The sequence below is a fragment of the Talpa occidentalis genome, unplaced genomic scaffold (assembly GCF_014898055.3).
Source record: "Talpa occidentalis isolate TD23 unplaced genomic scaffold, MPIMG_talOcc4v2.1 talOcc4.6, whole genome shotgun sequence".
NCBI classification, from domain to species: domain Eukaryota; kingdom Metazoa; phylum Chordata; class Mammalia; order Eulipotyphla; family Talpidae; genus Talpa; species Talpa occidentalis.
Window position 1 is genome coordinate 28,362,743 of NW_023604972.1, and position 25,151 is coordinate 28,387,893.

The 25,151-nt window shown below is 38.9% G+C and overlaps 1 protein-coding gene across 5 annotated transcripts in view; it reads left to right on the plus strand.

The window, feature by feature from the left end:
* The window catches only part of DCUN1D4 (defective in cullin neddylation 1 domain containing 4), a 79,452-nt gene that overhangs the window by 31,602 nt on the left and 22,699 nt on the right, over nt 1–25,151 (plus strand). For 3 of the 5 annotated variants that reach the window (XM_037530689.2, XM_037530685.2, XM_054688495.1), the window contains 4 exons: nt 7,730–7,844; nt 10,642–10,733; nt 17,245–17,315; nt 22,696–22,787. In XM_037530689.2, coding sequence (XP_037386586.1) covers nt 7,730–7,844; nt 10,642–10,733; nt 17,245–17,315; nt 22,696–22,787 — 370 coding nt within the window. Of the gene's footprint in view, nt 1–1,854; nt 2,000–3,738; nt 3,952–7,729; nt 7,845–10,641; nt 10,734–17,244; nt 17,316–22,695; nt 22,788–25,151 lie in introns of those variants that run through there. The other 2 variants (XM_054688496.1, XM_054688497.1) reach the window with 2 other exon arrangements.

Sequence of the window (25,151 nt, forward strand, 5' to 3'; positions counted from 1 at the left end):
TTTGTCTTTTCAAATAATGCTGTATATTGGAGGGTGTTGGGATTCGGAACTCTCCCCTCCCTTCCCTCCAAATTGATTCTGAATCATTTGAAAATTAGGCACAAAAAGGAACTAAAACAAATGTGCTGCAAGAATACACAGACTTGGGCCTCCCCAGTGGCGCAGCAGTTGAGCGCTGGGTTGCGAGGCTACCCGCAGCCTCTGCAGTGCCAGTTCGATCCCCGGCCACGTGAGGGTCCCACAAAAAAAAAAAATAAAAAAGAATACACAGACTTTACAGTATTTTACCTCAATTACCCTAACACCCATTCGTCACCATGACTAGATCAGGACAGGCCATCACACTCTTTTGACCCCCTTTTAGTCCTCTGACTTATGACACAAGTATCTGTTGACAGCCATATCTTAAAGAGTGTTGGGAAGGGGTAGGCTCCTTTCCTCAAGTCCTTCTTCCTGCATTCACCAGTTAGCTCAGACTTTCCTCCTTTCAAGGAAAGAAGTTAGAAAAGGGGGCTGAGACCATGCCTGGAATGTTCTAGAAGACCAGGCCATAGAGGGCCCCTTTCCTGACCTTTCTTGTCATTTAGTACAGATCAACTAAAAATAATTTTAAAAGTGTTATATGCACATTGTTTTAAAAGAAGTGTTGAAAATGTATAAAACAAAGTGAAGGCTTCTGTCCCATTTTAGTACCTCACCCTCCACATTTGTTCTCCAGAGAAACACATTCTTATATCTGTTTCCCAAATGATGATGATGACACATTTTCCCCCAAATCCAAGTATATATTTGTTTGTACATCTTATTTTGTCACTCAGATATCTTTTATAGTAGCACATTTATAAAACATCTGTTTTACCTTTTAATGTCTGTATAATTTTCTATTTCATGAATAGATGTACACTGATATACGTTTGATGTACATTTAAATATGTTTAACTTTTTTCTGCTGCCAATAATGCTGAAATGAAATTTCAGGTCAGCGCCAGTTTCAATAGTTAAGAAAAAGAGCACATTTCTCTCCTATACTGGAAAAATATGTTGGTGTACTTTGAAGATTTTTTTTAAACTTAAAGAGTTAGTGAAGTTTTGATATTTAAAACTGAATTTTATACTTGTGAAGTCTTTAGGTTGTCTTTCCCTTAGTGCAGGTAATAAGACCTTTAAGTTCTATGTATTGTGTATTATATAGTTAACTTTGAACTTTGGGTTTAAATGAGTATTGTTATATAGTAGTTTCACATCTTAATATTTAACCTGAATGTGTCAATTTAATAACTAAGCTGTAATTAAGGAAAATGAAAGTGGCCTCATATCCCCTCTTTCACCCTTGGGGACAGTGGTTATATCTGATGTTTAGTAAATGACATGTTGGTGTGTTGCTGATACCACAAGTCAGTCAGTGTAAATTAGCATCAGTAGCTTCTTTTTTTTTTAAGATTTATTTATTTTTTTAAGATTTATTTATTCATTCATGCATACAAGAACTGGGGTACAGGCCAGATGTGCGGGAGGGTTAGAGGATTTACCAGAGACAGAGTGGGGAACAGAACAGGCAGACTGATGAAATACAGTGCTGAGGGGAGCAGCGGGTGAGACAGGAGAGGTCTGCCATGCCATGTGGAATTCTCACCGGCCAGCCAGGATCGAACCCACGCTGTAGAGGCACTCCGGACAGCTTTACCGTGTGGTGCTCAACCGCCTGAGCCATCAGGGGAGGCCCACCATCAGTAACTTCTTGACAGTAGTCCATTTCATTTAACACTTCCCATCGGTTATAGCATCACTTGTGTGATTATCATATCTGACAGAGTATACTATAAAAATTAAATGACATAAAATCTATGTTTGCAGATATGAGAAAATCACCGTGGTGCTCTTTTGAATCTCTGGACCCACTGTACTTTGAGCATTATCTATAAAAAACTGTATATGGAATAACCAGACCTAAGGATAAAAGGGGCTCATGTCTTCCAGCTTTGATGCTTCCAATCTTCCAGTGAGTGAGTGAGAGAGAGGGAACACTAAATGTAGAGAAATAAGCGCAAAATATAGGGAGTGAATTTTAAGAAACTCAACAAAGAGCACCAGAAAAATGAATAAGGAAGACACTGATATCAGAAGTCAATATTAGGGAAAAGGGAAGATAAATTTTGTCTTAAACAGTAGGATAAAAATTGGGCATTTGCTTGCTTGTTTCACTCAAGCAAGCAAATAGGTCAGGGATCTGTTCAGGAAAATGAAATTAAACATTAGGCACTCATAAGAAGTCTTAAAATGCAATCTGTTTATTGACTTGAAATCATTTGCACAATGAAAAGTGAGGTGGAATAGCTATATGAAAGTATTGAAGTAGCAGAATGAATCATGTAAAATCTTACTAAGTGAAACAAGGCAATGATACAGCAAATTTACTAAAATGAGAAATTAGATGGTGAGATTTTTTTATGGGAATATGTGTTTGTACTAAGTTTGGAAAAGTCAGAAAACTTCTAATTTTATTGACTTCTTGTTGGGGTTGGGACTGGAAATTGGGTACACAATTTAACATCTTATAGAAATGAATTCTGATCAGGATTTTTTTTTAACTTGAGGCCCACAAGTAGAAAGATTTATTATTATTTTTTTTAAAAAAGGAGGCAGTGGAGTATCTACTTAAATACCATTTATTAAGAATGACATGCTCAGTTAAATTGTCATCCAAACAGCAAGCTGGGTAAACATTAAAGGGCCTTTGGTCTAATCTAGATGAACTCAAGTTGCTCCTTAAAATTTATATTCTAGGACTAAATAATAGGATGTGTTGGAAAATGTTGGCAGTATTTCTAATTATTTAATGAGAGAAGAATGGCTATATTCACTGACTGATTTATCTGAAAGTATAGTCGGTTAATAGAATGTTTAATTTGTTCTCTTTAAACACTGAACCCAAAAGAAGTGAATCTGAACTCGAATCATAACCCTTTGTAAAAAAAAAAAAAAAAGAAAAGTTATGTTGCTTGCCTAAGGATCACATAAAAAAGAATCAAAGACTGGGGGCCTCTCTGGTGGTGCAAGGGGTTAATCACTGCACTATGAAGCAATTCGCAGTCTCTGGCAGCCAGTTCGATCCCAGCTGGCTAGGGAGCTACCCACATGGCTCAGTAGACCTCTCCTGACTCGCCCACTGTGTCCCCTCAGCAGTGTATTTCAGTAGATCTGCCTGTTCTGTTCCCCACTCTGTCTCTGGTGAATCCTCTCACCCTCCACAACTCTGGCCTGTACCCCATCTCTTGTATGCATGAATAAATAAATCTTAAAAAAAAAAAAGTTTGAAAAAAAAAGAATCAAAGACTTCAAATGATAGGAGAGTTGATTGCAGACTTGCTGTCCATCTAAATGTTGAAGTATTTAGACTGAACACCAGAATATCAATCAAGATAATATTATGGAGTGTGAATTATAGTTTGGGAATACTTGCTGAGATTCTTCTCTTCTGCTTCTTCCTTCTTTATATTATGAAAAATTGTGACTTTCATATATAGCTAGTAAATATTTCTTTTTTTTTAAAAAGATTTATTTTATTTATTTATGCATACAAGAACTGAGGTTTATGCCAGAGGTGGGGGCGGGGGTGGGGGGTTGTGTGAGAAGCTGCCAATAGCTTCATAGTGCTGAGACTTAACCTCTTGCATCACCAGGGAGGCCCTCTGCTAAATATTTCTTTTTTTTTCTTTTTTTCTTTTTTTTTTTAAAGATTTATTTATTTATTTATGCAAGCACTAGTTACAGTCAGAAGCGCGGGACGGTGAGAATTCACCAGAGCCAGAGCGGGGAACAGAACAGGCAGACCGACGAAATACACTGCTGAGGGGAGCAGCCGACGTCTGGGGATCGAACCAGCGCTGCAGAGGCTGTGGGCAGCTTCACAGCCCAGTGCTCAACCGCTGCATCACCAGGGGAGGCCCTCTGGTAAACATTTCTAATGGGATTTAAAATGGATTCTTAAAATCATTTTTAAGATTTTGCTTGGGGGCCTCCTTGGTGGCACAAAAGGTTAAGTCTCAGCACTATGAAGCTATCAGCAGCCACTGCCACAAGCAAGCTTCAAAGGAGCTAACTTACCCAGGGAGCTAACTTCTCCACTGCTCCCCTCAGCAGTGTATTTCAATAGATCTGCCAGTTCTGCTCCCCACTCTGTCTCTGATGAATCCTCTCACCGCACCCCTCTCACCTTTGTCCTACACCCCAGTTTTGTATGCATAAGTAAATAAAATAAATCTTTTAAAAAAAAAAGATTTTTCTTGGGTACTTGGCAAAGAATAAAACATGCATTGCCAATCATGTTAAATGACCTTTTGGGTTTCTTGAAGTTTGTTAAGAAGTTGCTTTTATATGTTAAGTACTTATTGATCTAGGATCTTTCAGATGCTCAATTTTATTGGCCATTTTTAAAAATCTAATCGAGGCAGTAATAATACCTTTTAGATTTGTGAATATAAGGTAACTTTAAAAGTGCTTTGCAACTATTAAGTTTATTAAAATACCAGTTTTAGTAGGTTTCTTTTGCCTCTACCTATAGTATTAGATTGTACTCATAGATTTTTTTTTTTTTTTTTTTTTTATAGAGGCATGTTTTATTTATTTATTTGTTTGTTCGTTTGTTTCGTTTATACATGCACTGGGTACAGTCAGAAGCGCGGGAGGGTGAGAGAATTCACCAGAGCCAGAGCCGGGAGCAGAGCAGGCAGAAGGACCGAAGTACACTGCTGAAGGGAGCAGCGGGCCGCAGGAGAGGTCTGCGCGCCATGTGGGACCCTCCTCTGGTGGCCGGAGCAGCCGGGGATCGAACCGGCGCTGCAGAGGCTGCGGGCAGCTTCGCAACCCAGCGCTCAACCGCTGCGCCACCGGGGAGGCCCCATAGATATTTTTAAAACATTCATATAGTTTATTCTTTGAAGCAGATAAACATTGCATAGCTTCCTTATGTTATTTGCTTGCAAATTTTTTATTAGTTTAAAGGTAGTTCAGCTTAATTGAAGATTAAGTGATAAAAATGTTGAGCTAGTAAAGTCTAAATTAAGACTATAACTATACGTTTGTAAAACATTCTTTTATGTTTAAGAATTTTTATTATAAAAAAATCACAGAGTTGCTTTAAGAAGTAAACATTCTTGAATATTTGTATTTTAAAAAAATCCTACCTACCAGAAAACTTAAAGTCTGGTTTCACGGACAGATGGAAAAAAAAATCTGAAATGATTAGGTGTATATTTTTTTTAAGCAGAATTTTATTTATGCATGTTTTAGGAACATATTTATTCAACAAAAACTGAGAGTCTACTGCTGCAGTCTCAGTAACGCGTATATCTTACTACTGTACTGAGATATTGTGTTAGCTGCTGTATATACACAGGTGAACCAGACAGGGCCCTTCCAAATGAACCCCTTTGTAAGTGTCCTTAAAACTGAGTTGCTGCTCTTGCTCAGGTAGGATCCCTGAGGTGGAAGGGAGCAGGTTCAGGCCAAAAAGTCTGGAATTGAGTGACCTCTGTGTATTTTGTTGATTTAGTTCATGTTAGTAAATTTTATTTTAAGTAAGCTTGTTATCCTCGACATTAAAAAAATTGCTTTTTATGTAGCCTGGGACTCTTCATTGTCATGGGTTCTAAGGTTCTTCCTGCAGAGCTGTGCAGTGTAGTCCTTTGTAACTTTGCTGGGGTATTAGTTTGCTTCAGCCTTCCTGAGGGGTGGGGATGAGAGGACCAGATACCAGTGAGTGCCGGAACTGCAGTGGGCATCAGGGAGTTGAACAGACATCATTCCTCTGTGAAAGATGGCCCCATACAGTTGATCGTGACTTCATGCACTGCTTTCCAGGGCTCCGTTGCTCTTTCTGTTTTGCTTTTCTTCATTTGAAAAATGGGATGCTGACAATGCCTACCTCTGAGCGTTGTTGTGAGGCGTGATGAGTGCCAATATTCCTCCATTGTGACTTGCAGACAGTGTTTCTTTATATTCCCAGTGTCCAGCTGCCCACAGCACTTGGCACAAAGCACTGATTGAATGGATTTTTTTCCCTCAAAAAATCCTGATAGGTAGATATCACAGTTCTCATTTTTCAGTTGATAACCAGAATAGGGTATTGACCAAGCCACAATAGTTAAATGAAAAGCTGGAGTACATTTATTGAATGAAGATCACTCAAACCCTGGTGCTGTGTGCTCTCTCTTGTCCCGAAAGCCCACTGAAAGGTCCAGGCCTTCTGTCATGGGGCCAGCAGGAGGAGGAGAGATGTGGGGTCCAGAATGTAGCATTTAACACTTCTGAGACCTTGCGAAGTCACCCAAATGCCTAAGACCTAGTTTTCCCCACCTATTAGGTAGAGATAATTATCTCTGCCCTGCCTGTCATTCTGGGTTATTGTGGGAACCAAATGACATACTTGATCTACTAGCACCCATGCCAAGATGTAGAGTATCTTAATTATCTTTTAATTGTCCTGTAATTTATAATGATTTGAGACAGCTTAAGTGAGACTGGGTTTGAATCCCAATTTTTCCACTTACCTAACCTCTCACCGCCTCCATTTTTCATCTGCATAGGCAATAATGATGGTTCTTTTTTCATAAGCTTGTTATGAGGTTAAATAAGTGAATACATGCCAAGTGTTAGAACAGGGCCTGTCACACTAAGGTCTCACTGAGTGCTCAGTTATTATTGCTTGTTATTGCATTTTGATATCTTACCATGGCAGTGCTTTTGAAAACCACATTGAGGGTTGAACGAATCTACTTCAGATAGCAGAAACAAACTAAGAAAATTATTATGGTCAACATCATGTCAGACTTCTGCCCTCAAATCGAAATCCTTTTTTTTTTTTTAACCAGATGTACCTTGAAATTTAAGAGGGTTGGGACTGATATGCTTGTATGTATTTTATTTTATTTTTATGTTTTTAAAGATTGATTTATTTATGCGTACAAGAACTGGGTTACAGGGCCTGCCTGGTGGCTCAGCAGTTGAGCGCTGGGCTGCGAGGCTGCCTGCAGCCTCTGTAGCGCTGGTTCATTCCCTGGCCACCGGCGAGGGTCCCACAAAAAAAAAAAAAGAACTGGGTTACAGGCCAGAGGTGTGTGTGTGGGGTGAGAGGATTCACCAGAGACAGAGTGGGGAACAGAATAGGCAGATTGACTGAAACACCCTGTTGAGGGGAGCGGCAGGTGAGACAGGAGAGGTCTACTGTGCCATATGGGCAGCTCCCTGGTTCGCAGATTGAACTTTTGCAGCAGAGGCTGCGGGCAGCCTCATATGTTGTGTCTTAACCCCTTGTGCCACCATAGAGGCCCTGTATGTATTGTAGACTTGAGTTGGATCTTGCTTAATGAAGTCATAAATGAGATGCAGTACAATTCCTTTTGAAGGAGCATTGACATGTAAGAAAAGCTGAAAGATAATTTAGGTAATTTATAGCAGTATTTTTGGAGAGTAAATTTAAGTTGTGATAACTTCTATATCTGGTGTGGCTTGGGAGGGAAATATTAGCGTATTTGTGCCATTGTAATATTTATTTTTTGACTGTAACATTTGCTCAAGGAACTAAAAGCTGTCTCTTTACTGCATAGTATTTACAGATAACACTAACTCCTTTATGCTACAAGTCATGAAAGTTTATGTCTGAGAGGTGACGTCCTAATTATGAAGTGTTATAATACCTTAATTCTGGGCCCCTGGCATGCTCTTTCTATAGGAAGTCTGCGATCCTGCAGTTCTTCGGACTGCTTTAGTAAAGTGATGCCACCAAGGAAAAAGAGAAGACCTGCCTCTGGGGACGATTTATCCGCCAAGAAGAGTAGGCATGACAGGTATGTCACAGAGACACTAGGTCAGAACTGATGACATCCATGTTAAAGACACACCATCCTCCCTAGCCCAGTGTGGGTCTTCCAAGTGTACAAATGCCAACTGGAATATTGCTTTGTTTCTGCCAGGTGACCTTCCAATGTATAATTATTTCGTGATTTTACTTTCGATGTAGGTTTATTTAAAAAAAAATTAGAGTTCTTCGAAATTAAACCTTCATCTTAGTACACTTATCTGCCAGAACTGGTATAGACTTCCTTTCAAGGGCTTGTTATCTGTGCCTGCTGGGAACTGCAGATTGTTGTGTATCTATTCTGTGAGAGGGTCTTGCTCACTAAATACTGCCACAGAAGTCTTGTAATTGCCTTTGCAAAGGACTAAAGGATCTGAGTCCTTGGCTGCAGAGAGCTCCTGTCCTGAATATGCTAAACTTGCCTGGGACATTAGCTGAGCTGAGATTCTTTCTCAGAAGAGTCACAGTTTGTTAGAAACTGTGAAAATCAAGACTGTTTAACCCCCTTTTTTTCAGACAAGTGAACTGTTAATTTTGGCAACTCCAAAGATCTGTTATACTTGTTTATTTTAGACATCTTTACTGTTTCACCCTGATTTTAATGTCATTTTTTCCTCTCTACCTTAAAGAAAAAAAACATTGAACAAACATTGTAGTTTTAATCTTTTCTGCCTTTTTCCATCTTCCTGAAGACAGAAGCTCTGTAGGTCACTTCACTGATGGGGCTGAACTTCCACATCTATAAATCAAAGAGATTAGATTTTTCTGTTCTTTCTTACTGAAATACTTCATTTTTCTACAACTTACAAGGATAGAGAGATGGACTATAAAATAATGTCTTACTATATCTTAGATGAGCAGAAAATATCTGAAAGAAGATAGCAGCGGTTTAGAAGATAACCACCAGCAATTTAGACCAGTAATTTTTTAGCTTTCATGTTACTGGACAATCTTCTGGTGATTAGATGTTTTTATCAGTGAATTATTAAGATCTAATAATCATTTGGCATTTTGTGACCATCTGTAGCACTTTGTATTTTTCACCACAGTCTGATACTAATTTAGTATGGAAAAGCTAATTTAAAAACTGGTGAGCAGGGTTGCAGAAAAATGTACCCTTATTGATAGCACTTCAGGGGTCATCCAAGGAAATTAGGTATCCTTCAGCATTATGAGTTTCATCATTGGTTTTTTTTTTTCCCTTTTAACTTTAGTTACATACCATAATTTGTACAATTTCAGTGTACAATTCAGTGATTTTGACTAAACTGTCAGAGTTGTGCAGCCATGGTTAAACCAGTTTTAGAGGATTCGTATCACCCCAATCCATAATGCCTATTTGCAGTCACCTTCTGTTTCCATCCCCAGCCCCAGGGCAACCATGAAGCCATTTCTATCTCTAGAGATTTGCCTTTTCTGGACAGTACATATAAATGGCCCTATTGTGTCTTGCTCCTTTTAGTTATGATTTTGAGGTTTATCCATATGGTAGCATGTATTAACATTTTATTTCTTCTGTTTGCTGAGTGGCATTCATTATTCCTCTTTATGTAGGTTTTTTTGTAAGTAGGTAAAACCTTACTCTCTTATGTAGGTCTTCAGATTGTTGATCAGTTACAGACTTTGAGCTGAGCTAGGAATGTCTGAGTCCAGAGTTGGAGCATTCTTGTTTGAATGCTTGGGCAGTATCCACCTTTCTTCTTAGGTAGTATGAATTGACTACCTTTTATAGAATAAATACAAAATTGGTGGTTTATAGTTTCAGTAATTTAACACCTTATAACCATTTTATTTATTTATTCATTTTTGTATGAGAACCCAGAGTCTTTAATCAGAGATTATATACAGATATTCTTGTGAAATCTAGGTCATGAGTAAACACTCATTAAAAAGGAATTACATATGTTTTTTTATATTTTTAATGTAAATAACAGTCATTTATACATGTTTATTTAATGACAGCTTATATATGACTAAGGGGTAAACTGAAATAAACTTTGTATCAGTGTCACTGTTTTAAACAAACTGCTTCCTCTCTCCTTCCCAAGTAGGGAACATCTTGGTCCTCAAACCTGGGTTATCATGAAATAAGGAATTCTTGTGGAAGCTCCCAGGGTTGCAGGAGGGGGTTGCTGTGTTTCCTGTTAGTTCTCTTGCTTTTACTGGGTGTTCCCACTAAGTTGTAGGGTTTCTCTATACTGCGATCTCCTGAGGTCTTTAAGGTTGCACTCATCAGGAAACCATCCAAGGAATTTTCTCTTGTCACCCTTACTCCTGGAGACTGGTACATGATTTGATGGTTCTTTTTGTTTAATGTTTTCTTAAGGTGACTGATACTGACATGTCCTTCCTTAGACTGCTCTTTGCCCAGCCTGACTGGTAAGACACAGAAGTCAGGAGAACTTAATGCAGAGGCATGAGGAAGCTCTAGGGTCATTGATTGAGGAAAATACTTTAAACATTTCTTGCTGTCATTCTGCAGTTAGTTCTGGGTACTGAAGTAGAAGAGAGTCTATCAATACCTTTTTATTCCATTCTTATCACTGTTTGCTAATCAGAGAAAAAGCTGTATTAAATGCTTACCATTTAATTCTACAGTGGGTATGAACATGCTTAAAACTGTAGTTTTAAAAGCTGAAGCTTCCCACTGCAGGAAGTAAAATATTTAAGATATACTTGAGATAGTGATTGAATAGATGTCTGGTTTGGGTAAAAGAAAAAAAAAAAATCTCTTTAAAAAAACTCAGCTTCTTTAAGTAATTTAAAACTGCTTTTTCAATTTCTAGTATGTATAGAAAATATGATTCAACTAGAATAAAGACTGAAGAGGAAGCCTTTTCAAGTAAGAGGTGCTTAGAATGGTTCTATGAATATGCAGGTAGGTAATCATTTATATCATCTAACACTGACCCCCATGAAAGCAAAGAATACCTTAGAGGGAATTAAAGAATAAAAAATAGGTACTTTTCAAATTTGCTGCAGTGTGTTTGTGTGTGTGTGTGTGTGTGTGTGTGTGTGTGTCCGTGTCCCTGTCCCTGTCCCTCTGTGTTTGAGGGAGGGAACATAGTTGAAACAAATCACCCAGTGTCCTATTTATAGCCGGCAGCTAAGCCAAAGAATTCAGAACACTACAAGGGAACTGAAAAGATGAAATGTACTTGGGAGGAATACTTTGGATTGCTTGGAAACCTATTTAGAATGTTGGTAACGGGTGATTATTTGGTTTACGCATCAAAGTTAAAATAAGCCTTGCTGCTTTAAACCTTTATGTGGTGCAACAGAATTTCCTATATTAAGTGTCTTTTTTTGAAAGATCATTTGGCAGAAAATGTTTGTCTTGTTATTTAAAATGTCTTATATTCAGTCCCATTTTTGCAAGCATTATAATTGGTTGGTTAATGTAATACTGAAATCTAAGGTTTGTTATTGTGACTGCATATGCTGTAAAGAAGAGAAAAGCAATTTTTCAGACAACTTTGAGCTGAGGGCTTTTGAACCTTTCCTCTTCACTTCATTTCCGGCCGCCTTTTACCTATCATATTGACTGTTGCAACAACTTTAAAATGAGTTTTCCTGTTAGTAGCCACTGCTCCCAACCAGATTCCCTGTGTCTTCTGTTATTAAAAAACAACAACAACAACAAAATGATCTACAGGATTAAATGATCTACAGGATTCCCTAACAATCCACTCCACCTTCAGCTGATAATTAAAATCCCCTGCTACCTAACTCACTCACTGTTATGCCTTTGGAGTGTTTTTCTTCACTTTTCCATATGAAAAGCTGTCTTACATCTTTTAATCCCCTTAATTAGTGTAATAGCCTCTATGTACTCCCACAGGACAGTTTTCATAACTAGTATTGATATCCATTTATTGGCTATCAAAATGAGGATTCCTCTTGTGCCTTGATCTTATCATTTTCCCCCTCCCATTTCTTCCCCTCCCCTCTCTCTGATGAAAGAAACCCTTGCATTTTTGGCTCCAGAGATTTTTCCAGGGGCCTGGCAGGTAAGCCAGGCCACACCAGTCAGATAAAGTTTCCTGGGATTTTCAGATCGAGGCTGGTGGTGAACTTGGAAGGATGTGATCCTGACTGCTATAGTTCTGGGACTTCTGTTAGTTACCCTAGTATCTTTCTAGTTAATTTCCTATGGTCACATGAACTAAATTGAGCTGAATTTTCTTTGTAGGGCTTAGCACTAGAGCAAACACTTATATAGTCTTAGAATTTATCTGTTTTCATATTCATGTCATTAGAACATGCATCTCTTAGAGATATTTTGTATTCCCAGTAAAAGTAATTGGTAATTTCCAGGTGCTGAATGAATGGCGATTTTCTCATTTTTGTATCACTCAATTATGAAGATCTTTGGCTTTCTTATTTTGGTTCACCTGTATTGTTATGAAAATGTTCTTTAAAATGGAAATTTTAAACAGGAGAGGTATGCTTAGTCCCACCATCATAACACAGCTCTGTTGATTTGTGTGTATGTTTTCCTTAACAGGCAACCATAGATTTTTCCATAGTATAAGCCACAGTTCTGTTTGCTTTAAAAAGAGAGCAGGCTACAATTTTCTTTCTTTGCTTTTCTCTGGTTGTGGAGGTGACGTGGGATAAAGATTAAGTCACATTCTTTTGGTTCCTCAAGATTGCTGCTGGTGCTTCCTTATAGTTCATTTCTGTAGGAAGTTTTTGTGGGTGTAGCTCTATTTTTTTATACCCTTCCTCCTCCCCCCCTTTTTTTCCTTCCTTTTTTGAATCTTATCAGTAAGGAAAAAGGGTTGACTTGGGAATAATTAAAAGTCCCAACTGACGCTTGCTGTCTCCTTCAGTGTCCCAACCACACCAATAGAAACTGTAGGTCAGTATTATTCAAGAAAAAAACCTGTGGTAAGAAGGTGCAGGGTGAACGTCAGGTTGGTCTAGAGGATGAGTCTGGGACAGGTTGTGAGGCAGCAGGCCCCTAGATGCTAGAACGAGGGGGCCTTTTCATTTTCCTAAGGAAAGAGCCAGTTGGCTTGGGTTGAAGATAAATGCTATCTCCCTGCACCAATTTTGAGGGGGAGTAGAAGGGCTGTAGGGGCCTGGGTGGACCTGGACATGTTTAGGGGCACTGTTCACCCCCCACTCTGCTTTGCATGACTCCTGTAGCCTGAACTCCCCTCCTCTTGCTTCTCTCTGGCCAGTTGACCCCGTTCTTCATCCACTCCATGACGCTGCTCTCACCTTTTAAATCCCTGTCAACTCAAATTTCTGATTCTTAGAAATTTAATAAGTAAAACCTTTTCCACTAGGGATGCTTCCTTTCTTTGTTGTTATTACTGGTTTACTCCTTTTTTTACTTTAATACTTTAGTTCCTTAGATAATTTGAGACTTTAGGAAGGATTGTTGGGGTCATCGTTGCCGGGAGCATGGTGTTTATGCCTCCACTTGAAACTGGAATCCTTGTCTTTTCACTAGAATGAAAATAATCAGTTTTGCATAAATATTTTATCAAAATAGTTTCTGCTTTCTAAGCCCTATGCCTAACAATAAGGAGTTAAACCACATATACAGGTGCCAGCATTGACTTCAGAGTTACACTAAAGCTCACCTATTTAGGTCAAAACTGCTTTACAAGTCCGGACTGTAGGCCCTTAGTCTCTACTTTGGATTCAGTTCTGTAGCAGAATTGTTTTTTCCATTTATCAGAATGAGATCAGGGACCAGGAGCCAGGTGCTCAGTGACCAGGTGGTCTGTCAGTGATGCTAAAAACTGCCAAAGAAGACAGCGTGGCCATGTTTACCTCAGTGGTGTAGTGTGGTGTAATTACTGAAACTTTACCAGGCGGGTCTTGAGCCTTCACGAAAGATCAAATATGTTTAATTAGGAGCCTCTGCTTATGATGATAGGGGAAGTAGGCAGACCACTTTTCTGTAGGTTGTTGTCAGATCTGACTTCCAGATGTACCTCCAACACCTTGTCACCATCACATTTCAGAGCTGATATTTTAGGTATAATTTAAAAAAAATTATCTTCCTTGAACCCTCCTTTTATCCTGCTTTGTGTTGGCCTTAAGATAATAATTTTTCTTTAATCTCTCAGCCTAGATACTTTACAGTAGTGGAATGATGGAAAGAGCTATGAACATATACATAGAGACATGCACATGCCCAATATATTGTGGAGCAATATAAAATGTATCAATTAACAAGAATAAAGTAATTGTATAGGCTCTTCCATAGGAAGATTATCTTACACATTCAGTGAAAAAAGTAAGGTGTAGAATTTATAGGGATAGCATGAGCCCATGTGTATGGATAAAGAAATTTAAAACTGTGTTTCACTGTGTCTGCTTTCTGAACTATATGCCCAACAATAAGGAGTTAAACTACATATACAGGTACCAGCATTGACTTCAGAGTTACACTAAAGCTTACCTATTTAGGTAAAAAAAGCTCTACAAGTTCGGACTGTAGGCCCTTAGTCTCTATTTTGGATTCTGTTCTGTAGCAGAATTGTTTTTTCCATTAATAAAATTTGGGTCAGGTTTATGTATTAATACAGAAAAAATAGCAAGCTAAAATTTAAATACACTGAGTTTTCTTCTAATAATCAAGATAACTAGGAATACATAGAATAAGATATAAAATGAAGGAAAAAAGAAAACTTAAAAAGGTAAAATTAAACATATGAAACAAAACCTTTTGCAACAAAATAGTACATTTATGATTAGAAAGAAAATAACAGCATGTAGAAAAGGTATTTGCTCTGCCTTGTTTTATGTGGAAGGTCCCTAGTTGCTACTTTAGGGGTGTCCAAGGATTTGAAGAAGTGAACTAACATAAAACTTGCCAGTAAATACTATAGGTGATTTTAATATTCATCCTTTGTTGAAAACAATCATCTTAGACCTTTATTGTGGTCTAGTTATTACTTTGTATTAAAGTTAATCTATGCTTTTTCTCCCTTCCTGAAGGGCAGACAGCATGTTTTATTCATCTTTAGTAAGTAGCACACTGCTTAGTTCCAGGATGTGTCCAGCAGATGTTATCTGAAACTGAGGCATGTTACGATGGTAAATTCTGCTGGATTTGATGAATTGTTAGATCTAGAAGCTGTGGAAAGATTGTCAAGTGATTCCTAGATTCTGGTGTTCATTCATATATTTATTAAAGTTTATTGAGCAAGTATTCCATGTCAGGTGTTTGTAGAGGTTATAAGAACACAAATAGCTCTTATTTGAGGAACATGAAGGGAAAGACAGATGGGCTGGGTTTTAATATAGCTGTGCTCAGTGGGTGACGCATTCCTAGCATGGTTTGGGTCATAGGGGACTGTCTGGCCCAGCCTCTCAGGTAGGGCTGGAGAGATTAGGAGGACTGTCTGTCTGGTTTCAGTGTTAAAGACTGAACAAGTTAGCCAGGTAAGATGGGGCAAGGGAGAGGTAGAGGGACTGAGGCCACAAAGAGTAATGTGATGTTGGGTATGTGTCAGGGTGCGGGTGCAGAGTAAACCACAGGTAATAAGTGTGTCTAGATCTTAGTTTCATTCATTTGGTAATATTTATTGATTTATTTCTTTCCAAGAAATATGATTTAAAGGTGGAAATATAGGAGGCTGAAGAGGAAGAGGGGCACTCAGGCACACTAGATCATAGAGAATCTTTTTAATATCTCAAGACTTTGGACTTGAGACAGTAAGAAACCACTGAAAAATTTTAAGCATGTGGGGTTTGTGTTTGAGATAATTTAGGTCATTGAGTGGCAGCATGGGTGAGAGAGGTGATGAAGGACTGATTTGGGAATGTATGAGAGATGATAAAGTCTGAACAAGCCAGTGCAGGTTTGGTGTAGTTAAGAAATATTAGGAAGTATAATTGGCAGAACACTTGATGGTTGATTGGATGTGGAAAGTGTCAGAAGAAGGAAGGAATACAGGATGACTCTCAGATTTCTATTTCCGGTGGTACCGCCAGCTGACACAGAATTCAGGAAGATGAAGGGACTTTACATGGAGAGAAAATAGGCTCAATGAGGTGGTGGTTGATAATGTGGAATGCTGGAGGAGTAGGTATGGAGCAGAAGATAATTTAAATTGTGGCAGTTAAACAGGTGGTTGGGGTAGTCAGATGGTGATGTGGTAGACAGTACAAAAGTAAGGGGGAATGTGTGGGCCAGAATGAGATTGGAATAGTGCCTAGAACTGTTGTTGTTGTTGTTTTTTAAAAGATTTATTATAGCATACAAGAACCGGGATACAGGCCAGAGGTGTGGGGGGTGAAAGGATTCACCTGAGACGGGGCGGGGGGGGAGGACAGAACAGGCAGATTGAAATACACTGCTGAGGGGAGCTGTGGGAGAGTCAGGAGAGGTCTGCTGCGCCATGCGGGTAGCTCCATGGCCGAGGATCAAACTTGTGCTGCAGCGGCTGCAGACAGCTGCATAGGTTGCCGTCTTAATCCCTTGCGCCAGCAGGGAGGCCCCTAGAACTGTGTTTTTGTTTGACATTCCTTACGGAGAGTGCATAGAATGGATTTAGAAGAGGTTTAAGGATGGAACTTTGTACATCAAATTCAACAAGTTGCGAGAAGCAGAGGAACTCATAAAGAAGCCAGAAGAGTTGAGGTTAGGAGGAAAACCAGATCTAGAAGCTGTGGGTGGAGAAATTTTGCCAAGGAACAATTGCTTATTTTCAGAAAGCACAGAGAGGTCAAATAAAATAATGATTGACTATGTCTGTTAGATTTGGCAATTAGGGGCTTATAAATGACCTTGACAAGAAGAACCTCCATGAAGAGATAGAAACAAGACACCAAATTGTAGTAGTTGAAGAATGAATGAGAAATAACATAGAGATGGAACCTGTGGACAGTTCTTTCAGGAAGGAGAGCTAAAGTTCAAGTGGGAAGAGTCTTTATTGCCTTATGAAGAATAAAAAGACTACTTAATTTTTTTCTGTGTAAAATAAACAATTATGCAATTTCCTATTTAATTTTATAAAGGCTATTTTGTCATTTTTTCTACATTTCCAAAAATTAGATTTATATATTAAAGTTATACCAAAATAGGAAAAGATTTTTAAGCTAAAAGAGCAGGAATTGAACTCAGGCAGCCTTATCTTTAGACATAAAATATATGTACAGTGTCCATAGGTTGAGGGACATGGTGATAAATTGACTTAAATGATAGTACAAGAAAGATTTCCCTTTGATCCATTTGAAATTCCAGAATATTTTTCAATTTAAACCAGCTGATTTCTTTCTTCATAAGGAGTTATGGCCTTTAAGGGTTACTTGATTTTAGTTTACTTTTAATAATAAATATTTTGACATTATATTACTACTGCAGTAGTAATACTATGCATGGTTAGATTTAATTTATATAAGATTGCATTTCATCACAGGTACTGATGATGTTGTAGGTCCTGAAGGCATGGAGAAGTTTTGTGAAGACATTGGTGTTGAACCAGAAAATGTAAGTCTAACTTACTAAGTTGAGCGAGCGAATCAGTTGATTAATTTTCTTAAATTTTTTGTCCCTTGACAAATAAAACATAATAAAGAACTAATGGTGGGCCTCCCCGGTGGCGCAGCGGTTGAGCGCTGGGTTGCGAAGCTGCCCGCGGCCTCTGCGGTGCCGGTTCGATCCCCGGCTGCTCCCCGGCCACCGGAGGAGGGTCCCACATGGCGTGCAGACCTCTCCTGCCGCCCGCTGCTCCCCTCAGCAGTGTACTTCGGTCCTTCTGCCTGCTCTGCTCCCCGCTCTGGCTCTGGTGAATTCTCTCACCCTCCCGTGCTTCTGACTGTACCCAGTGCATGTATAAACAAAACAAACAAACAAACCAGCAAACAAATAAATAAAGCATGCCTCTATTAAAAAAAAAAAAAAAAAAAAAAAGAACTAATGGTATGTTTGTTTTCATGTGGCAATCTAAGAAATAGGTTCCAGCTCTAATTTGAGTTGTAAGCAGAAATTTTTGCCATATTGGTATGGTGTAAAATACAGTCAGTCTTTTTCTCTTTTATTATATTTCTTGTTTCCTGAAGGTACTGTAATAAAGTAATTAAACTACACGTTTAAAAAGTGGTGTGGGCATGTGCATATACAGTGACAGATGAGGTGGGGCATGGTGTCACTCTGCATTGTGAACCTTTGTCCCCCTTCTCTCTAATGTAGAGCATGTCCAGTAGTTAAAATAACTAAGTTATTCATAAGGATTTAGAGTAGCTTGTAATTATCATGAATGTTTCACAATTTTCACTTCCAAGTAAATTTCATTCAGAAAGTGATTGCTTTTAAGTATATGTCATTAAGTATTTCCTTTTAAAAAATTTGAAGTTATTTTATATGCTTAGTTATTTTTGTGTAACTTTTAATGATGTTAGTGTTGAATATTTTTTCCTGTTCCTACACTTTTCTCTTACACGAAAATAAAAAAATACAAGCCCTGGTTCATTGACCATGCAGGTGAATGTATTAGCTTCTAGTTCAACAAATGTGTGTAAGATCCCAAATGAATTTATGATATGGAAGAGCTCTCAGGAGATCACCTCCTTCATTCAGACTGTTGGCAAGATACTTGATGTTCATGCATATGTCATGCTCTTCAAGAAAAGTAGGAATTGATACTTCACACTTTTTTCTTAAAACCTTTTTTTGCCATTATCATTTCTTGGCCCTCAGTAAAACTTTCAATCTTCTAAAAAGCCTTGGAATATCTTAGATTCATTATGTGGCTCTTTGTCTTGTTCTTTTTATTTTAATGTGATCCAGTTTGGTGTCTTAATAAATTATTCAATTTGGCTTAAAGTTTTGGGGACAATTGGGTCAATAGTATTTTGCTTAATCCCAGTACACAGACTGCTCATAAGCATAGAAAGAATATGTCACTGACTTTTTTTTTTAAAGATTTATTTATTTATGCATACAAGAACTGGGGTACAGGCCAGATGTGTGGGGGGTGAGAGGATTCACCAGAGACAGAGTGGGGAACAGAACAGGCAGATGGACTGAAATACACTGCTGAGGGGCGCAGCGGGCGAGTCAGGAGGTCTGCTGCGCCATGTGGGTTTCTCCCTGTCTGGCCAGGGATCGAACTCATGCTGCAGAGGCTGCGGATGGCTTCACAGCGCAGCGCTCAACCCACTGCACCACCGGGGAGGCCCCATGTCACTGACTTTTAAGAGGGAAATCTTCCAATGGGAGGTGGGCCAAGGTTGGCAGAGTGTTTTCTTGGAGCGTAATAGTGGTGGCGTGAAAGTGAGTTCAGTGGTTCCCAGTGGAGGAGATTGGGAGACAGTGGTAAGGCTGCAGGTCTGAGTGGGATTAGGGGAATGTTTATCCTCAGAGGGCAAAAGTATGTCGGGATGGCAGATGCTGATTCTGACTGAACATAAAGGGAGGCATGGCTCCTCACAGTCCCTCACCCCCAATACCAGTACACAATAAAAGAAGCAGCTATTATTATACCCCTTTTGGTGGTGTGAGCCCTTTAGTTCTCTATTTCTGTAGGAATGGAAATAGTCTTCTGTGGGTTCCTATGAGCTGGCTACAAGCTGGCCACTTATGGGCAACTGTGACCTACTTGCTATCCACAAATCACAGCAGAGAATTCCTTGACTACCTACGGAGTATAGTATCATGAGGCAGGCCCGGGAACGCCTAGGCCGCTGTTGACTTGATAACATGACTCTCTCCATGGTGGTCTCAGGATAACTCTGCCTGTGATAACATCACATACTTTGTTGACACAAATGTCTCTTGGCATAGGGTCACGATGTCCCCTTCCTTGTCCCTTGTAAAACTTTGTCCCCCATCCCTTTCTCACCCTTCCGACTTTATTCCTCATACTATTGTGGCATGGCAAGCTTTTACAAGCCTGTGTGCTTTCAATAAATGGCACAAGAACTTCTGCTCAAGTAGCAGTCTTGCCTTGCAAACCTGCTCCACAACTGCTGTGTCCCTCGTCATGTTCCTGCCTCAAAGCGGCACAAAGTTCCTGTCTCAACAGTCTTGAAATGTTGAATTGTGTTGAAGACTGAGAGACTGAATTTCAGAATGTTATGCCAAGTATTTATTACTGTATTTCAATTCTGAGATGCCACTAATAGAATTTGTATTATTTTTATACCATCACTAAGAAGGAAAAAATGTTGCTAAGTAAACCTATATGCCTTCAGTAAGGATGCATCCTAATTTCAGAAACGTTAACATTTGAAAAAAAGTGGTGAAATAGTTTTAAAGCCTTGCCTGCATTGATGAGTAAACATGTTAAAGTACTTAAAACCCTTACCTCACCTGGTACTTATAAGTTATGAAATCTAAGCACGCTTGTAAAATTTAAGTCTAGTTTCATTTACTAAGGTAATGGCAAAACTCCTCATTTAAGTGGTTTGCTTCCTTAATTGGTATCATAAGGAAAAGTCTATATGAATATCTGTATTGGCTGTTTGATTGTATTTCATGCATACTTGTGTGTTTATTCCTGTGCCCTCACCTTTTATTATCTTATGTGTGTATGTGGAATTTTAATTTTTGTGATGGAACATTGAATATAAATATAGTCTGAAAAGATACCAAGTTTGAATTAGAGAATGTGGGTTAGTTCAACTAGGCAGACTGACATATAAGAGCCAGAATTCCAAGAAAAGCTGATGGATGAGGAGAATGTTCACTAGTTTGTGAACAGTTGATGAACAAGTAACCCCTTCTTTTTCGGGAAATTCTTCTGAGTAGCCTGTGTCACCACATTTCAATCTAACAATCCTAGTATGTGATGATGTACATAATATTTTGAAACACTGGTTTGCTAATTAGTTCTAGTAATCTAGATTTTTTTTTAAATCTGGAAAACCTAATTACTTAAAAATTTGGTAGGAACTGATTCATTGATGAAGGCCCTAGAGATTTAGTGTTTTTTTTTTTTTTTTTAATTTATTTAATATTCAAGCACCGGGTACAGTCAGAGGCGTGGGGGGGGCGCGGTGTGTGTGACAGAATTCACCAGAGCCAGAGCAGGGAGCAGAACAGGCAGACTGATGAAATACACTGCTGAGGGGAGCAGCGGGTGGGGCAGGAGAGGTCTGTCGCGCCATGTGTGACCCTCCCGGTGGCCAGGGATCTAAATGGCGCTGCAGGGGCTGTGGGCTGCTTTGCAGCCCAGCGCTCAACCGCTGCGCCACCAGGGGAGGCCCGAGATTTAGTGGTTTCTCACTGAAACTAATTTCTAAAGTGGAAAACCGTAAAGCAAGCATGAAGAGAAAACTTTTCATTAATTTTGGTTAATAAAACAGATGAAATGGGAGATTTTTAGTCCACAAGCTGGTTGGCAAACAAGAGAAAGGACATTTTCTGAACCTATGAAATTCCGCTCTTGTGGAGTTCTTAATGTGCATGTCTGTCAGAGACTTAACTTGTCTGATGTGATTTCTGACTGCTTGTCTCATTATTTCATGTTATATTATCCTTTCACCACCACTACCATCTGACCCAGTTGGATACGTGGATTGTGGTTTAATAGCCTGGGCAGTTCTTCTCGTAGTTGAAATAAAGCCTTAGATCTTGTGTAAAAAAAATCAAACTGCCCAATATGGATACTGTTCCCCAGTTAACTATATTACAGAATATTAATTTCTTCCCATTGTCTTTTTTATTTGGTATAGCACATGGAGATAGCCATTTGATAGCCATTCATTATTTACATGATTCCCAGTGTAGGACCTGCATGTTCCTTGTGTCTGGATGACTCTCCAGAGATAGCCAGCTCACAGAGTGGCAGGATGGTCTTAGGAGGCCCTGTCACTCTTTTTTACTTCTCTAAGACTGGCATGTTAGTTACTCCTCACCTTAGGTCTTTGAGGTAGGTGAAATGGGAAGACTCCTTCCCCTTCCCAACCAGGGATAGCCTAAGCTCTGTTCTTTTGCAGAGCCTTTGAGAGGGCTCAAAACTGGTTGCATATTTCAAATGTCATTTTATCTTTACACCTTCAGGTATTTGTTAGTAACACACCATCAGTATCTCTCTGACATCTTTTCCGTAAAGCAGCTAAGTTGTCACGGTTCTTAAAACCTGCAGTTTAAGAAAATTCATTAAAAGCACAACTGTGGTGCTGAGGGACCACTTCCCCCCTCAAGTGCTTGGGCCGAGCCACACATCCTGTGCCCATTCAGGCACGGTGCTGTTTAAATGAAATGTGGGCCACTCTAAAGTAATTTTCCCTTAGTGTCATATAGTTCACCAGTGTATTTGCCATACCAACCCATATGCGTGTCTCAACACCACCTTCTCACTTTTTAACACTCTGTTCTTCCTTTTTTCACTTAATGAATCTTGTAGATTATGCCATGTTTGTACCAATGGCTCCACTGTCTTTGTCTTGGTGGTGGCATAATATTCCTTTGTGACTGTAGTCAGCAAGGAAGTATTTAATTAGTAATGAATAAATGTTTTGTTGTTTGGTTCTTTTACTACCATAAATTGTGCTGCAGTAAATATTGTTGAATATACATCTTTGTGTACATGTGCAGATAGATATATCAATAAGATAAGTTAGGTGGAGTTGCTGAGTCAGTAATGGGTTTCAATTTTGACAGGTCCTGCAAAATTGCCCTCTGGAGAGGGCACCACTTTACACTTCTACCATCATGCATCAGGAGTTTATGTTTCTCCAAATTTTGCCAGCAGATTGAATTACCAAACTTACAGATGTTTGCCAAACTAGAACTCATTTTGGAAGTTATCCTGTTCATATTTCAGTGACTAAACTATTGTGAACAGAAACATTAACAAGATGTTAATATAAATTGCTCAGATCTGTCATTCTGATTTGATTAATTTTTTTTTTTTTTTAAACAGGTAGTTATGCTTGTCCTTGCTTGGAAATTAGATGCACAAAACATGGGCTATTTTACGCTACAGGAATGGTTAAAAGGAATGACTTCTCTACAGTAAGTCCTGAAGCTGCACTGGGAGTGCAGGAGTCCTATTCTTCCTACCTGCCTACCCTCCTCCCTGGGAGCTCCATGGGTGGGTGACTGCAGGAAAACCAGGTGACCTGGGCATGTTTCTCCTGGGGCCATAACTGTAAAGACCACGCTCCATTTTTATGTGATGAGGGGACTATTGCCAGTGAATTTTAGCATTTACCATTTTATATAATGTATATTGTTTTTCTTAATATTCTTTGAGTGCACCTTTGCCAAGTAGAAATAGAGCAACCTTTTCTCATATGTGTAATTTAAAATTTGTCTCATGGCCACATTGAAAAAAGAATTAAGAAACAGATAAAATTGATTTTAATTTTTATTTACTCAATATTGCATTCCAATGTGTAATCAATATTTTAAAAAATCATTGAGTTATTTTTACATTCTTTTCCATATTAAGTACTTAGAATCTAGTGTGCATTTTTTATTTATAGTACAGCTCAATCTGCATTAACTGTATTTCAAGTGCTTAGTAGCCACATGTGCCAAGTAAGTATTGTGCTAAACAGCACAGGTTTAGAGCTTATAAGGCAAAGGCTTTTAGTGACTGTTTAGGTTTTTAGTTTATGAGAAAAAGTTAGTGAGAAAAAGTAAATAAAATATAAGTGAAAATATTTGATATTTTCTGATTTAGATGTTCTGATTTTAGCTTTGGGCAAAATTGGAACTTCATTGACTAGTGGTTAAAATAAAAAAATAACATTCTGTTTGTGTTACTTAACCCAGAAAAAGAAAATCAGTGATTTCATTTGTTCACTTTGTGCTTACATGCACGTGTGTGTGTGTGTGTGTGTGTGTGTGTATAGGGTTTCATTTAAAGAAGCATAAATTATTATTCTATATTATGCACTGAAAGATAAAGTTTAAGTGCATGCCAGTTCCAATGGTTTTGGAAGATGAAGTGCCAATTCTTAACAACTTTGATCTAAAAGTACTTGGAATGACTTCTTTTACTTTTCTCTTTAACTGTGAATAATAGGCTTTGATATTTACTGGATTAAAATTTTAGAAATTGTCAACTTTTCATGTCATTATCCATTTGTTGTTATTAATCAGGCTTTATTGCATTGTGCTTTAGTAGTTTAAGAAGACTTTTCACTGTCCTCCCATTTGAGCCTCACAGCTGCTTTGTAAGGAAAACAGATCAAGCTTTATCTTGCACATTTTACGAATGAGGAAACTGAGGCTTAGCGGGGATATGCAATTTGTCAAAATAAATGGCAGAGATGGGAAGAAAACCCAAGACTTCTGATTCTTATGTCACATTCTCCTCTGATGGCAAGACTGAAAAGTCAAATTATCCTTTTACAAATATGATTTCTTTTTAGGTTGCTCCACAATTTTAGCCTCATGCTCTGAAAATCTTTTTAAAGGTGTGTTTGTTGTGTTGGAGAATTTCCCCTTATGATTCTAAGTCGACTGATTCTGTCATTGTTTGCCTCTCTGCCTTTCTTTGTTGCTTCTGAATAGAGCACATGGTGGCTCCTGTTTTTAACTGTCCTTGTAATGATGAATCATGGCCCTGTCAAGATTTTATTTCAAGACTTCAGAGGAGGCACCATCAGCATTTTCTCAGACATATTTTTTATTTGGTTTAAGAGAGTATGAATGGGTTCCAGTTCCAATGTGTGTGTGTATGGAGGCTTCCCCACCCCAATAGGCAAGGATGTCTGAGAAGTCAACTCAATTCTGACACCAGAATTGACATTCCACAGGCTAAGGGCTCAGCCTGTCCTGACCAGCTTCCTCTTCAGACACTAGTGGCAAGCTCAGGCTGTCCCTGTGCTGCTGATCCATCTGCTGCAGATTGAAGTCTCCTGTGTTTCCCTCCTCTGGTTAACTTAATTCTCTAGATTAGCACTCAGAACTCAAGAAGCCAGTTAAACCCACCAGGTCGCCCATTTATTATAAAGGGTATGAATTCAGGAACAGTCAAATGGGAGAGAAGCACAGGCCAAGGAGTGGGTGAAGTGTGGCACTCCCATGCCCTCTCCTCATATGCCATTCTCCCAGCACCCCCATGTGTTCACCAACCTGGAAGCTCTTTGAATTCCATCCTTTTGGATTTTAATGGCGGCTTCATTACATGGGCACGATTGATGAAATCACTGGCCCCTGGTGACTTTCAACCTCCAGTTCCTGTCCCCTCCGCAGAGGTCAGGAGGTGGGACTGAAAGTTCCAGCTATGTAATCACATGGGTGGTTCTCCTGGCAACCAGCTCCCACCCTTGGTGCTTCCCAAAATCTCCTCACTCACATAACAAAAGACACATTTATCATTCTCAACACTTAGGAAATTCCAAGGGTTTTGGGAGCTGTGAGTCA